At 41.3% G+C, this 15,679-nt stretch overlaps 1 protein-coding gene across 1 annotated transcript in view; it reads right to left on the bottom strand.

The window, feature by feature from the left end:
- Window positions 1-10,559: 10,559 nt before the first annotated feature.
- The window catches only part of Arhgap20 (Rho GTPase activating protein 20), a 74,417-nt gene continuing 69,297 nt past the window's right edge, over window positions 10,560-15,679 (bottom strand). The window contains 2 exon segments of the mRNA XM_051197457.1: window positions 10,560-13,819; window positions 13,821-15,628. Coding sequence (XP_051053414.1) covers window positions 13,793-13,819; window positions 13,821-15,628 — 1,835 coding nt within the window. The 3' untranslated portion in view covers window positions 10,560-13,792.

Raw genomic sequence — 15,679 nt, 5'->3', positions numbered from 1 at the left:
GTACTTGTCCTTGAACTTAAATTTTGGAGTCAAAGCATTTTTTTAAAATTTAATTTATTATTTTACATGTTGATCCCAGTTCCCTCTCCCTCCCTTCCTCCCTCCCCCCCATCCCTCCCTTTTATCCTCTGTGCCCTTTCACATGCACTCTAACCACCCTCCCCTCCCATCCCCCCACCCCAATTCCATATGTAGGGGAATGCCATCAGTTGGGGTCATGTAGATCTGACAGGTCAAGTGAAGTAGGGACTCAGGCTTCTCTCCTGTCTCTAGATTAAGGCAGTTATCCCTCCATGGGGGATGTGTTAGCAAAGTCCTTTTGTGCACCAGGGATACATCCTGGCTCCACTGTCTGAGGTCCCTTAGACTGTTCAGTCCTTCTGGCTGAGACCCATATTCAGGGGGGCCTGAGTCAGTCCCATGCTGGCTTCCCAGCTATCAGTCTGGTGGCCCATTAGCTCCTCCTTGTTCAGGTAAACTGTCTCTATGTGTTTCTGCTGCCTGGTCTTGTCCTCTCCATCTGCATCTGGGTTCTACTTTGACTCAGTGTTTATGTATGGGTGTTTGCTCTTGTTTCCAACAGGCATTAGTTGAGGGCTCCATGGATAAGTTAATTGTTGATCTCACTCTCTGGGAAGGGCATTTATGGTATCCTTTCCACGGAAGCTCAAATTGTTAGTTGGCAGCAGTCTTGCAGTTCTCTAGACCTTTCTTTGTGTTCAATTTTATCTTCAAACCAATATTGGCTCCCTCTTTTATGTTCTCTCTCTCTGTTTCTCTCTCTCTGTCTCTCTCTCTTTACTGTTTTCTATTCCTAACCAGGCTCAATCTTCCTGGTCGCATGTATTTTCCTTTCCTCCCCCTCGTTTTCTCCTACTTCTCTCTCCAATCGCTGCCCCCCCACTTCCTCTGAGCTCTGGGGGACTTGTCCATTCTGTGAGGGACTTTATATGAATCTCTTAGAATACACCTTATATCCTAGTTCCTCTGTTGGTGTGAATTATAGGCTGGTGATCATTTGATCTAGGTCTAAAATCCATATATGAGTGAGTACATACTCTGTTCCTCTTTTTGTGACTGGGTTACCTCATTCAGGATGGTTTCTTCAAGTGCCATCCACTTGCCTGCGAATTTCAAGATACCATTATTTTTTTCTGCAGAGTAGTATTCCATTGTGTAGATGTGCCACATCTTCATTATCCATTCTTCAATTGAGGGGCATTGAGGTTGCTTCCAGTTTCTTGCTATTACAAATAGTGCTGCTATGAACATAGTTGAACAGAAGTTTTTGTTGCATGGATGTGGATCATTTGGGTATATGCCTAAGAGGGGGATTGCCTGAATGCATTTGTTTTTGTTATGCTATGGCTATAAGCCTTTGGGGGGCCAGGGAATAGAATATGGTTATTAAAAAAAAGAGAGAGGCCCCTCCAAAGGGAGTAGCACTATCAGGAGGTGTGGCCTTTTTGGAGGGAGTGCGTCACTGTGGGGGTGGGCTTTGAGGTCTCTTTTGCTCAACTTCCCTCAGTGTGGCAGTCAGTTGACTTCCTGTGGCCTCTAAATCAAGATGTAAGGACTCTCAGCTCCAGCACCACGTCTGCCTGCATGCTGCCATGCTCCCCGCCATGGTGGTAATGGATTGGATCTCTGAAACTGTAAGCAAGCCATCTCAATGTTTCCTTCATAAGGTTTGGAGGAGATATTTTGCCCCCCTACTATGCTGACACTAGCTTTCTTTCTTTCTCTTTCTTTCTTTCTTTCTTTCACCAGCTGAAGAACTAAGTAATTTATTTCAAATCTTACAAGGTGAGAAGGACTTAAATAATTCAGGAAAATTATCAGCTGGGGCTGAGAGGGAATTGGCTTTGATACAAAAGAAATTACAGGATGCACATATGGATTGCTTGGATCCAGAGCTTGACTGTATCCTGGTTATTTTATATTCTAAGTATTTTCCTATAAAAATTCTTAAGCAGACAGAAGATAATATTTTAGAATGGATATTTTTTTTTTGCCACACAAATAGAGTAAAGAATTAAAAACCTATGTACAAAAGGTTTCTGAATTGATTCTGAAAGGAAAATTGAGACTTTATCAATTAGCAGGAATTGACTCAGCAGAAATTGTGATACCTTTTACGAATGGTGAAACTTCCTCATTGTGGGCAGAAAATGAACATTGGAAAAGAGCTTGAAGTAATTTTTTTTTTATTTTACATGTCAATCCCAGTTCCCTCTCCCTCCCTCCCTCTTATCCTTTCTCCCCTCTCATATGGACCCTGACCACCCTCCCCTCCCATCCCCCCATCCCCATTCCACATGTAGGGCTATGCTATCCAGGTGGGATCTTGTAAATCTGTCAAGTCATTTGAAGTAGGGAATAGGACTTCTCTCCTGTCTCTGGATTAAGGGAGTATCCCTCCATGGGGGATGTGTCTGCAAGGTTCTTTTGCGCACCAGGAATACATTTTGGTTCCACTGTATGAGGTCCCTTAGACTGCCCAGGCCTTCTAGCTGAGACCCATGTTCAGGGGGTCAGAGTCAGTCCCATGCTGGATTCCCAGCTATCAGTCTGGGGGGGGCATTAGCTCCTCCTTGTTCAGGTCAGCTGTCTTTATGTGTTTCTGCAACCTGGTCTTGGCCTGTCTCTCTGTATATGGATTCTAGTTCGACTCAGTGTTTAGTTACAGGTGTTTGCTGCTGTTTCAAACAGGCACTAGATGAGGGCTCCATGATGGTGGATAAGTTAGTTGTTGATCTCATTATCAGCGAAGGGCATTTATGGTAGCCTTTCCACGGTTGCTCAAATTGTTAGTTGGCGGCAGTCTTGTAGGTCTCTAGACCTTTCTTTAGGTTCAGTTTTCTCTTCAAACAAATAATTGCTCCCTCTTTTATATTCTCTCTCTCTCTCTCTCTCTCTCTCTCTCTCTCTCGCCTTCTATTCCTACCCAGACTCAATCTTCCTAGTCACACATGCTTTTTCTCTCCTCCGCTCCTCTTTCTCCTAGTTCTCTCTCCATTCACTGCCCCCCCTCCAATGTGCTCTGGGGGACTTGTCCATTCCCCCTTTTGTGAGGGACCTTATATGAATCTCTTAGAATACACCTTGTATCCTAGTTCCTCTGGTGGTGTGAATTATAGGTTGTTGATCTTTTGCTCTAGGTCTAAAATCCATATATGAGTGAGTACATACCATGTTTCTTTTTTTGTGACTGGGTTACCACATTCAGGATGGTTTCTTCAAGTGCCATCCACTTGCCTGCAAATTTCAGGATTCCATTTTTTTTTTCCTGCAGAGTAGTATTCCATTGTGTAGATGTGCCACATCTTCTTTATCCATTCTTCAGTTGAGGGGCATCTAGGTTGCTTCCAGGTTCTTGCTATTACAAATAGTGCTGCTATGAACATAGTTGAACAGAAGTTTTTTGTTGCATGGATGTGGATCATTTGGGTGTATGCCTAAGAAGGGGATTGCCGTGTCCTGCGGTAAACTAATTCCCATTTTCCTGAGGAACCGCCATACTGATCTCCAAAATGGCTCTGAGTTTGCACTCCCACCAGCAGTGGAGGACTGTTCCCCTTTATCCACATCCTCTCCAGCATAAGTTGTCATTGGTGTTTCTAATTTTAGCCATTCTGGCAGGACTAAGATGGTATCTCAAAGTTGTTTTGATTTGCATTTCCCTAATAGCCAAGGATGTTGAGCACTTAAGTGTCTTTCAGCTTTTTTGATTTCCTCTATTGAGAATTCTTTCTTCAGTTCTGTACCCCATTTTTTAATAGGGTTATTTGGTGTTTTGTTGACTAGTTTCTTGAGTTATTTGTATATTTTGGAGATCAGCCCTTTGTCAGACATAGGATTGGTGAAAATCTTTTCCCAGTCTGTGGGCTGCCGTTTGGTCTTGTCCACTGTGTCCTTTGCCTTACAGAAGCTTCTAAGTTTGAAAAGGTCCCATTTATTAATTGTTGATCTCAGTGTCTTTGCTCCTGAGGTTATGTTCAGGAAGCGGTCTCCTATACCAATTTGTTCAAGGGTACCTCCTACTTTCTCTTCTAAGAAGTTCAGTGTGGCTGTATTTATGTTGATGTCTTTGATCCATTTGGACTTGAGTTTTGTGCATGGCAATAGACATGGGTCTCTCTGCTGTCCTCTACACACTCTCGTCCAATTGTGCCAGCACCATTTGTTGAAGATGCTTTCCTCCCCCCAGCTGTTTTGTTGAAAAGCAGGTGTTCATAGGTGTGTGGGTTAATATTAGGATTTTCAATTCGATTCCATTGGTCTACCTGTATTTTTGTGCCAATACCAGGCTGTTTTCAGAACTATAGCTCTGTAGTAGAGCTTAAAATCAGGGATGGTGATGCCTCCTGAAGTTCTTTTATTGTACAGGGTTGTTTATGGCTATCCTGGGTCTTTTGTTTTTCCATATAAAGTTGATTATTATCCTTTCAAGGTCATTGAAGAATTTTGGTCGTATTATAATGGGGATTGCATTGAATCTGTAGATTGCTTTTGGCAAGGATGCCATTTTTACTATATTTATCCTACCTATCTGAGAGCATGGGAGATCTTTCCATTTTCTGGTATCTTCTTTTATTTTTCTTTAAAGCCACAACGTTCTTATTATATAGGTCTTTCACTTGTTTGGTAAGCATTATCCCAAGATACTTTATGTTGTTTGTGGCTATTGTAAAGGGTGATGTTTCTCTGATTTCTTTGTCTCTTTGTCGTCTGAAAAAAGAAGGGCTACTGATGTTTTTGAGTTTATCTTGTATCCTGCTAGTTTGCTGAAGGTGTTTATCAGCTGTAGGAGTTCCCTGGTAGAGTTTATTGGGTCACTTATGTAAACTATCATATCATCTGCAAATAGAGATAGTTTGACTTCTTCCTTTCCAATTTGGATCCCCTTGATCTCCTTTTGTTGTCTTATAGCATTAGCTAGAACTTCAAGTACAACATTAAGAGATATGGAGAGAGAGGGTAGCCTTTTCTTTCTTTGTTTCTCCTTTGACCCAGGTGTGGTGAAATTGCATATTGTTCATTTTCCATGAGTTTGTATGGTTTCTGCGATTTGTGTTGTTGTTGAGTTCCAATTTTATAGCATGGTGGTCTGATAAGATACAGGGAACTATTCCAATTCTCTAGGATCTATTGAGGTTTGTTATGCCACCTAGTTTGTGGTCAAGTTTAGAGAATGTTCCATGTGGAACAGAGAAGAAGGTATATTCTTGTGTGCATGGGATGGAATGTTCTATAGACGTCTGTTAACCCCAGTTGAGAAATAACTTGTTAGTTCTTTTCTTTGAGTTTCTGATTGGTGGTCCTGTCTACTGGTGAGAGTAGTATGTTTGAAGTCTCCCACTATAAGTGTGTGAGGTTTTATGTGAGGTTTGAGTTTTAGTAGTGTTTCTTTTATGAATGTGGGTGCCTTTGTATTTGGGGCACAGATGTTCAGAATTGAGACTTTGTGTTGATTTCTCCTGCGATGAATATGAAATGACCATCTTCATCTCTTTTAATTTTGGTTTGAAGTCTAACTTGTTAGATATTAAGATAGCCTCACCTGCTTGCTTTTTGGACCCATTTGGTTGGAAGATCTTTTCCCAGCCCTTTACCCTGAGGTAATATCAATCTGTGAAGCTTAAATATGTTTCTTGTATGTAGCAGAAGGATGGATTCTGTCTTTGTATCCATTCTGTTAGCCTGTGTCTTTTCATAGGCTAGTTAAGACCATTAATGTTGATGGAGAGTAAGGACCATTCATTGTTAATATTTGTTTTAGATTTGTTGTTGGCAGTGGTATTGTGAATATATTTGTCCTGCTTTACCCTTGTTTTCTGGTGTAGTTAGATTATCTGTTGCCTACATTTTTGTGGGCATAGTTACCTTCCTTGGGTTGGAGGTTTCCTTCCAATACTTTCTGTAGGGCTGGATTTGTAAATACATATTGGGAAAATCTGGTTTTGTCATTAAATATCTTGTTTTCTCCATCTACAGTGATTGAGAGTTTTTCTGGGTATAGTAGCCTGGGCTGGCATCTGTGGACTCTTAGTACTTGGTAGAATATCTATCCAGGACCTTCTGGCCTTGAGGGTTTCCATGGAGAAGTCAGGTATAATTTTGATAGGTCTGCCTTTCTATGTTACCTGTCCTCTTTCCTTCACTGCTCTTAATATTCTTTCTTTATTCTGTATGTTAGATGTTTTGTTATATGTCGGGGGGTCTTTTTTCTTTGGTCCAGCCTGTTTGGTGTTTGGTATGCTTCTTGTACTTTCATGGGCATGTCCTTCTTCAGATTAGAAAAGTTTTCCTCAATGATTTTGTTGAATATGTTTTCAGCACCTTTGAGCTGGGCTTCCTCACCTTCCTCTATGCCTATTATTCTTAGGTTTGGCCTTTTCACGGTGTCCCACATTTCCTGGATGTTTTGTATTAAGGATTTGTTACATTTACGATTTTCTTTGGTCCATCAATCTATTTCTTCTAGTTTATCTTCCGTGCCTAAGATTTTCTCTTTCATCTCTTGAATTCTGTTGGTTATGCTTGCATCTATAGTTCTAGATCATTTGCCCAGTTTTCTATTTCCAGCATTCCTTTGGTTTGTGTTTTCTTTATTATCTCTATTACAGATTTCAAGTCTTGAACCGTTTCCTTCACCCGTTTTTTTTTCTTGGCTTTCTGTAATTTAAGAAATTTGTTCATTCCTTCCCATTGTGTTTGTTTTTTCTTCCATTTCTTTAAGGGATTTTCTCACATCTTCTTTGAGGGCTTGTATCATTTTTATGATAATTTTTAAGTCGTCCCCTTCTGCTTCATCTGCTTTGTTGTTGTGTTCCGGTCTAGTTGGTGTAGATTCCCTAGATTCTGGTGGTGTCATGCTTGTCTTTCTGTTAGGTGTTTTCTTGTATTGCCATCTTCCCATAGCATCTTCAGTAGGTGTTGGTGGGGTCTCTCCCTCTCTCTATGGTATTCCCCGGGTGGGCTTAGGTTAGTCAGTGGTTAGATGTCTGTAGCTCTGGGTGGTCCAAGCTCTCTAGGAGGTCTCTCCACAGGCAGGGGCCTGGCGATGGGGGTCAAAGATCAGGCTCCAGCAGAGGACTGGCAATGGGAGTCAAAGTTCTCCAAGGCTGGGACTCAGGATGTTCCTTAAACTGATAGGCAGATCTAGCCTGGGCCTGGCACTTTCCAGCTGAGGCCTCTTTGGCAGAGGCCCTGTAATGGGGGTCAAGGATCCAGCCTGCAAGGACTCAAGAGAGGCCCTGTGGAGATAGGCAGATCTTTGGGAGGGGCCCCGAGGGGTCAGAGACCAGGCAAGTGGAAATTATGGGTGGTCCTGTGTGGATAGGCAGGTCTAGTGTTCTCAGAGCAGTTTCAGGAAGTTCCCAGAGGGTGGCTGGATTGTTGGCTCCACCCTCTGTCCCAGTACTCAACCAGAGTCTTGGGACAGTGAGCAGGGTAGGGCACAGGGTAGGGGGAGGGCAGGGTCTCGGTGGAGGTGGGTGGGGGTGTATCAGAGATCCAAGAGCGTGCTCTCGATGGGAAGAGGACACAGGGGCAGCAAGATCCGGGACCAACCCAGGGAGTTCCAGGGGAAGGGTATAGGGGAGAGTCCACCCTAATTGGTCCCAGACTCAACCTCTAGCCAAGGCCTGGCGATGCGGGCTAGCTTTCTTTTCAACATAATTTGCTATGTTATGTTTCTAGTTTTTGCAGATCTTTTTATCATGAAGGAATTTGAACCTTTGTTAAATGCCCTTTTCTGACAACACAGAAATCATGTGGTTTTATCTTGTCTTAAAATGTCATACTACATTTGAGTATTTTGGGTTAGCTTTGTATCGAGCAAATGAACTTAGTTATGTTATGCATGATATTCTTAATGTGTTCAATTTTGTTGAAAAATTTTACATCTATGTATGTCCATTGAGATTGGTCTATACCTTGTATTTTCTTTTTGTCCTTAGTTTTGTTATCATGACAATGTTGCTCTACTGAGTGAATTTGGTAGCATTTTCCCCTTTCACCGGCACAGTTTGCAGTTTAAGAAGTGCTGGTTTTAGCTCTCCCTTAAGTCTAATAGAATTTTAACGGCAAATTTGTTTTCTGCTTATTTATTTATTTGCATGGATAGTGTTGCCCAATATCATTATTACACACACAAACTGAGAATTATCACAACAGCTGAGAATATATAATCCACAGCTGTTGGAAGTTTGTAGATCAGTTAAATCCAACTGATAGAATATGCTCTGAAGTTTTTGGGGTTTCTTTGCTGAAGTTTAGTTTGGAAGACCCATTTAAAGAGGTGAGTGGATTACTTAAGTCACCCACTCTCAATGTATTATGATCTATTTTACCTTTATGCCTTTATGGTGTTGGTTCTGTGAAACTGGAAGCTGCAGCACTGAGTACAGAGATTCTGTCTTCTGCATTATCTGTAAGGGATGTTAATTTTTCTTAGTTGTTTCCATTTGAAGTCTACTTTACCAGATTTGAGACTGGCTGTGCAAACTTGTTTTTGACTACCATTTTCTTGGTAAGTTGATTTCCATCTTTTGACTCTCACAATAAAGTCTTTAAAGACGTCACAGACATCTCAGCTGCAGTGTGCTTCTGAATCTAGCCTGTCTGTACCTTTCACATGCTGAACTGAGACTACTTGCATTTAACATCATTACTGAGAGGTTGCTATTTCCTATTTTTTTTTTGAGGGGTGTGGACTAGTTATTTGCTGGCCTTCTCTGTTAGACTTGGTGTATGACTTCCCAGTTCTCCTTTGCTTATGGACTCCTTTCATGAAGTATTAGTCTTTTCTGTGCCCTGGAGATAAAACTGTCTTCTGTGTAGTTTTCTCCTAAGTATTTCCTTCCTGCTGGCTTAAATCAAGGTGCTTTTCTTTGTACTTTTCTTGACATGTTCTTACTTCTCTAGTAATTTTAGATGCTTTCTCTGGGTATACCAATGGCTGGCAGATATGTATAGGGTTTGAAATACATCGTCCAATGCTTTCTTTAATTTTATTATTGACAACAGCAGGTATTATTCATATGGTAAACATAAGAGTTTTACCCTTATGGCACTTTGGCACTAAACATTTTGGGGGGGGAGGGCTTGGCAGTTTTACCATGTTGATTATGGCTTTCTTGGATCTCTGATTATATCTACATGGGACTTTATATGCCTCTTTCGTTTGAAATGTCCAGTTTCTTTCCAGATTTGTGGAATTTTCTGCTATAATCTGATTGTATAAAGTGTTTCATCCTATTCCAAGGTATGCCTACCAGGAGACTGCTCTCCTCTCACAACACTTCTGATGCCCTTGTGTAGTCTACTCAGGCAGCAGTGAATGTAGTGCCCTCCAAGTAACTTCCTGGTGCCTGTGGAGAGTGTGTGCCACAATTCTGTCTCCATCTCGGCAACTCCTTCTGTTCAGGCTTTCTGTACACACTGCACTCGCTCAACCTAGTTGCACTTCCACAGCTTGGGTGGCTCTTTCCAGGTTGCAGCTCTAACCCTGACTGTGTCTGGGGGCAGGTAGAACACTCCTTGGTAGCTACTGCTGAACCTGTTCTGGTGTGAAAAGTATGCTTTTGTGTTTTGTGTGGAGAAAATTCCATTAAGGCTGATTGATTTCTTTAAGTTTTCCCTAATGGGGGACAGACTTTTTTTTTTTTTTTTTTCAAATCCTGACTCTTCTACACTAGTCTCATAGAGATGGTTTCTAATTGGTCCTCTTCCCTGCAGTCTTGCTCTTTGAGATCTTTGTGATTCTGTTTGTTGAGTTAACTGACCAAAGGCTTGTGTTTGATGTGCCTGCACCCAGGAAACTTCTTAGCATTTGTATATTTTTGACATTTTGTACTCAGGTATTCCATTTTGGGGGCAAACTATAAAATATTTCCTTTACACTTGTAGGCAGCACTAATCTTTGTTGTTGGATCTTGTGGAGAAGGAATAGTTCTTCATAGTACCCATTTTATTTTCTCTGAGTAACAGACTATCTCAGAAGGTTTTAGCCAATTTATTCAGTTCTTAACACAAGACGCTGCAAAGATAATTTCTAAATTTAAGTTAAAGTAATCTAAAACACAGATGAAAACAAGTAGTATTTAAATCTTAATGTCCACAAACCTGCATCTTATATTGCTGTGAGGTAAAAATCTAAACATTATTTTTACTTTGACAAATAAAAGTACTGAAAAACACTTTAAATCATCTAAAAATGTGTATGTGCCCTGATGTTGTCCAATAGGAACACAAAGAACAATATTCTAATAGTATCAACAGTTTGTGTGTGTAAGCAAGATTTCAAACCAGAGTTTGTAAATTATACCTCAGATTAGAGCCTTCTGCTAGTTCTACCAGAACAATTCACAATGTACAAAGATAATTTTCAAGGGCTTTACTGTATTTAAAAAAGAAATAATGCAACATGAAGGCAGCTCATTAGTAGAGGAGGGCTCAGAGAGAATATCACAGACCTTGAGAGATTTCTTCCTTTCACAGGGAACTTTGCTTATGAGAAGACCTCATAACCAAAAAGGAAAGAAACTGAAGCAGATGCTTTACCCAAATTTATTATTCACAGTATAAAAATTACTGGAGTATTAAAAAAAAAACAGAAAGAGCTTGTTTGGTTGACAAATTAGAACCTTCTGATTCAGTGTATGACATGCAGAGTAGACTAAAAGAATATAGTTACTAATAATAGATTGAGTCCTCATTAAAAGTAAATTTCTGCTTTTCTAAAATTTAGGTAGAATTGTGTGTGTGTGTGTGTGTGTGTGTGTGTGCGCGCACATTGCAGAAATACAATTAATAACATTTGTGAAAGTGTTTTTGTCATTCCTACATACCTGGAGCAAATCTGTTTTTCTAGGTTCTGAGTCCCTTAGGAACAGTGGTTAAATTTATACAGATACCAACTCATTAAACTTCAAGAAGTCAGAGATATAGTAGTCATGAGAAATGTAATACTTCATAAATTACCTCCAAAGCACAGATATCCTGGTGTGTATATAAAGTCACTTAGATCTCTCATCAGAATAGTCTAAAAATGAAAGAAATCTCATATACAATCAAATTGAGCTTATTTTCTTTTGGCATATGAACAAACTAGTCCATATCACTCCAGGAATACAATGAAAAACCAATGTCTGGCAAACTGGTAAACAAGATCTAAAAATATAAAAAAAGGAAAATCAATTTCACTATTTTCCCCTAGAAAAACTATGAGTAAAAACTTAAGGCCACAACTCATTATGTTTGAAATGTTCAACTCAAAGGGAGCTCAGGCTTGCTGAGCAAAAGAACTCTCCGCAGTCAGTGTTTCTCTGTGGTACTATTAACTGCAGGATGACATTTTATTTAACAGATAGCATGGACTTTGTACATGCCCATTATCAGTGCCTTGAAAACCAAACAATTTAAAAGTTAGCAGCAGTTTCTGCAAGGTACAAAAATACACATTTGTTACATAACACAGTAATAAAATTTGTCAAGATATATTATACAAACTCATATCATCTGAGATAAAGAATCAGTCTAATATATTATAGATGGAGTCTAATAAAATGACATGTCTGTCTTCAAATCATACAATACTTTACAGCAATATTAACAGACTATTCACATTAAGAATCATGGGAGCATCTAAGGAAAAACAGAGTCGGAATGGTGGGTGGAGAGCTTTACCAACTATTTTCTTCTATGCTTTAAACTGGGTGGACAATTTTCTACTGGCCATTATGGGGGAAAAAAGCCAGAATGCGTTAGTTTGTTCAGGAGGCATTTCTTCCAGACACACATTCTAAACCATAGGATCGTCATTCACATCTTGCAGTTCTGACAGTAGTATGCCCTAAAGGGAAGGGTCGTCCTGCTAACTATATAGTAATACCACAAAAGATACACGTGGATACTTAGGAGTCTTCATATGGAAGTGGGTGGTTACAAGGTGGGCTCTAGTTCACAGCTGATTGAGATTGCCAGTGTCATGAAGGAGCTCTTTGGACACAGAGTTCTAAAAGTTAATTATGGTTAGGGCAAACAGGGCCATGCCCCTGAGAGGTAGGTGGCACTTCTATAATTAATACATATATAGGTTCTTATTCTACAACTGATAATGCAATGTTTGGGAGAAGGGAACAATATCTGCCATGAGTTCCAGGTGACTTGTAGGGAAAATAATTTGGGATAAGCAAGGTTTTGAGTGAAAAGTCCTTTTTATAGTAGATTCATGAGATTACAGACTCTAGGAACTTTTTCATGAGATTACACAGACTCTAGGAACTTTTAATAGGTGAGTATCTCAAAGGAGGATACATATATAATTTAGGATGTGTCCCTTCATTTCATCTTGGCAGATAAGATCTTCCTCCTAGGGAAGGAGACATTCTGGTGTAGCCTTGATGGTAAAGAGAGAGATGTCCATGATAAACTTCTGGGGTCTAAATTTTTAATATTTATAAACCACAAACCATTTGGAAAAGATGGCAAGAAAATCCAAAGATAGTGAGCATCAGAGACAGCCCAAACAGCAACATTGTTGTGTATTCTACTTAGTAACCTTACATTCTGTCAAGCTCCAACCAATGACAATCTATAGAATGAGAGGATAATTAACAATTGTCCTTTTGCCCTTCTTGGCTGGCTGTATTCTAACAAGCAGTGCAGCAGAGGAACATCTCCACAGAGATGCCATATTGATAAATAATACCTGTGGATCCAGGAAGGCAATGTTGATGCAGGGAACTACCATTAATCAAAACGAGGTGTGATTGATAGTCAGTGGCCCTTTCTGTGACTTCTTAAGTATTGAAGGATCCAACTTTCTGATTGGATACATCTCTACATGCATTTTCTTACTGATGTCAGCACAATGAGAAGCCTTTCTCAATTACATAAATGTTGCTACCAACACTGCACAAAACATGGCATCTTTAGTTTCTCTGCAGCCCTGCCTCTAACATGAGTCAGCCCGGGAAAATTGCAAAATCATTTCTCTAATTCTTATATGGCTGTTTTTTTCTAACTACTAGAGCAAATGTTGTCAGCAGTGCCCTTTCTAAATAGGGATAAGATACATCTCTGAAACACACTTTTTAAGCACAGGCACTGTGTGGGAAGGCCACCAAAGTGAGCAAACGTTTCCTTCTTTGTCTTTATAGCTACACTTCTGAAGGATGTGTGTGAATAAATTCAACCATAACAGAGAAACAAACAATTCACCAAGCCACACAATTACAAAGCTGTGCTGTCATGGTACCCATTGCTCTTTACACACTAGTTTTTCTCTATTCTGCCTTTATCAATGAGCTGGTCCTTGAAATGACCCTGTGAAGACACATGACTAGGACAGGTCACTGCCTTCGATTCAGGGACAGGTTTTAGATGATTTCCTTAGTGACTGGACATGATTTTCTGCATGACTCAGTAGCTCCTTTTCTTGTCTACTTGTTCCATGGCATAAAGATGGCATCTCTACTATTCCCCTGTGTGTCGCTGATACATCATTTAAGGTACTTTGGTTCTTCAGGACAGTGGACTCAGACTGCTGACACAAGGAGGCTTAACTTCAGATGATTAAATTTTTTAACCAAGTTTTGCCACATAATCTCAACAAAGAAATGGTCATGTTAGCAATGATTGTCCTTGTGCTACCTACCCCAGGGGTTTTATGAAAGGGATCACACTAATCACTCTTCTCATTTTATTAGCCCAGTTCCTGTCCTTAAAGACACCGGATTGTTTATTTTGATATCAGAGTGTTATTGCAGGTAACTGCCTTTGGTTAAATGTCTGTCCCCATCATCGCAAACTGTTGTAGGCTCTGTGTCTGGGCTGGCTGCATCCTCCACAGTCCCAGGATTTGCTGAGGCTCCTTCCCAAGGGGTGTCAGAAGGGTGCTGCGCTCCACTCTCTTCGTCCTCCTGCAACTTCACACAAAGCTTGAGCCTGCTTTCCAGCAGGTGCAATGGAGAGCTGGAGGGGTGCTGTGAGTCCTGGCAGGCATAGGAACTGCACCCATGGGCTGTCTGTATGGCTCCAGGTCCTTCAGTTGCCCTTGGGTGTATGCCACCCTGACTCTCCTGCAGAGAGTCATCCTCTGGAGTACCAGAAGCACGTAGAGCTAACTCCAAAGGTTCTTTCGGAAAACTGAGTTTCCTGTCTTCTGGTATGGCTGCTTTTGTTTTCTTTTTGAGAGACCAGTTTTTCAAAGTGACCAAACCACTTCTCAACCATGCACTGGGGTGCAGAGTTACAGAATGCATTTGTGATGGTTGCTCTATGGTTCCCTTTCTTAAATAAGCTAGATGGCTGCTGGCCTGACCCATGGAGGGACCATCCATTCCAGATACGAGACTGGGAAAGTCAGAAGACAGCTCTTCCTGTTTTCTCTGAGCCTGAAAAGTGCAATCTATTGGAGAGGAGGTTTCGGTGGGTGTAAACACAGAGTGTTCAGAGATCTGAGAGAAAGCGCTGTCCTGGGAGCTTACTGAGGAGCCGGATGGAGACGTGCCTGGGGAGGATAAACTAGAATAGCTAGCCCTTGGGCAAAGGGTTAGTCTTGGGGGCAAAATCTTCTCAGTGCTTTGGAGTGTGCCACTGCTCTTGCCCACTTCAATCCCCATGACCAGGCTCTGGTTAATAAGTTTTTGTCCTTCCATCTGCAAAGACTTGTGCCTTCTGAGATAATCCTCTTCTCCACGCAAGAGGCCCATCTCACAGCTGGGTTTATGTTGTTGCTTGGAATAGATCCCCCTGAGATAGGACAGTTTGCAGGTTTGGTCATCTATGCTAGGTTCTGAACAGCGCCGATGTACCCGTGAACTCTTCCTGGCATCTGCTGTGGGTGGTGGGGAGAGTCTGCAGGTATCTGCATCCAAGGGTTGCTTCCTGGAATGATCCTGGGAGGACATGGGACTGTAAGAGGCCACAGAAATAGCCACTGGCTTAGACTTAGTGAAAGTTGTCACTTGATTTCCTTCATGACCAGACAAGCTTTTCCTCCTAATGTTTTCATTAGTAGCATTTTTCTTGCTGATGTCGGTACCTGTGACTGAACTCTGTTTCAAACATGTCTTGCCACCTTTTTTCAGGGGCTGGGTCTGCTTTAGATAATCCTCGTCCTTCCGAGAAAGCACAGCATCACAGCTGGACTTGCGTAGCTTTTTCTGGTAAAACTCCCGAAGATAGGAAAGCTTTGTGTCTAGGTAGTCAATGCTGGGTTCGGAGCAGCGCCGGTGCCGCCTCAGGACTTTTGGGGCATCTGCTGCAGCTGCAGGCAGGCAGCTGGGGGTACCTGGTCCCACTGGGGTTCTACTGTGCTCCCCCAGGGAGACCTTCCTGTAGGCTACAAAAACATTCACTGGCTTGGATTCCAGAGGTTGTTTCATTTGAATGTGTTCATCTTTAGACTGATCTAAGTCAAAATCACTCAGGGTTAAAAGGCCTTCCACCTCAGGCTGTTCGAGGTCATAGTCACTGAGAGTTAGGACAGAGTCCATGCTTCTGCTACCCTGGCCAAGTTTTTTCACCAGGTCACTGCACGGAGCATCAGCATCCTCATTGAGTTCATTTTCCAAGCTGTCGTAGGAAGAGTCGTTCATTTGGAAGCAAGACATATCTGTGGACAGCAATGAAACCATGGTTAACATTCTTAGATCCAGCTCGGGCT

This window comes from Phodopus roborovskii, unplaced genomic scaffold (genome assembly GCF_943737965.1).
Source record: "Phodopus roborovskii unplaced genomic scaffold, PHOROB, whole genome shotgun sequence".
Taxonomy (NCBI): domain Eukaryota; kingdom Metazoa; phylum Chordata; class Mammalia; order Rodentia; family Cricetidae; genus Phodopus; species Phodopus roborovskii.
This window is presented reverse-complemented; position numbering and strand designations above follow the sequence as displayed.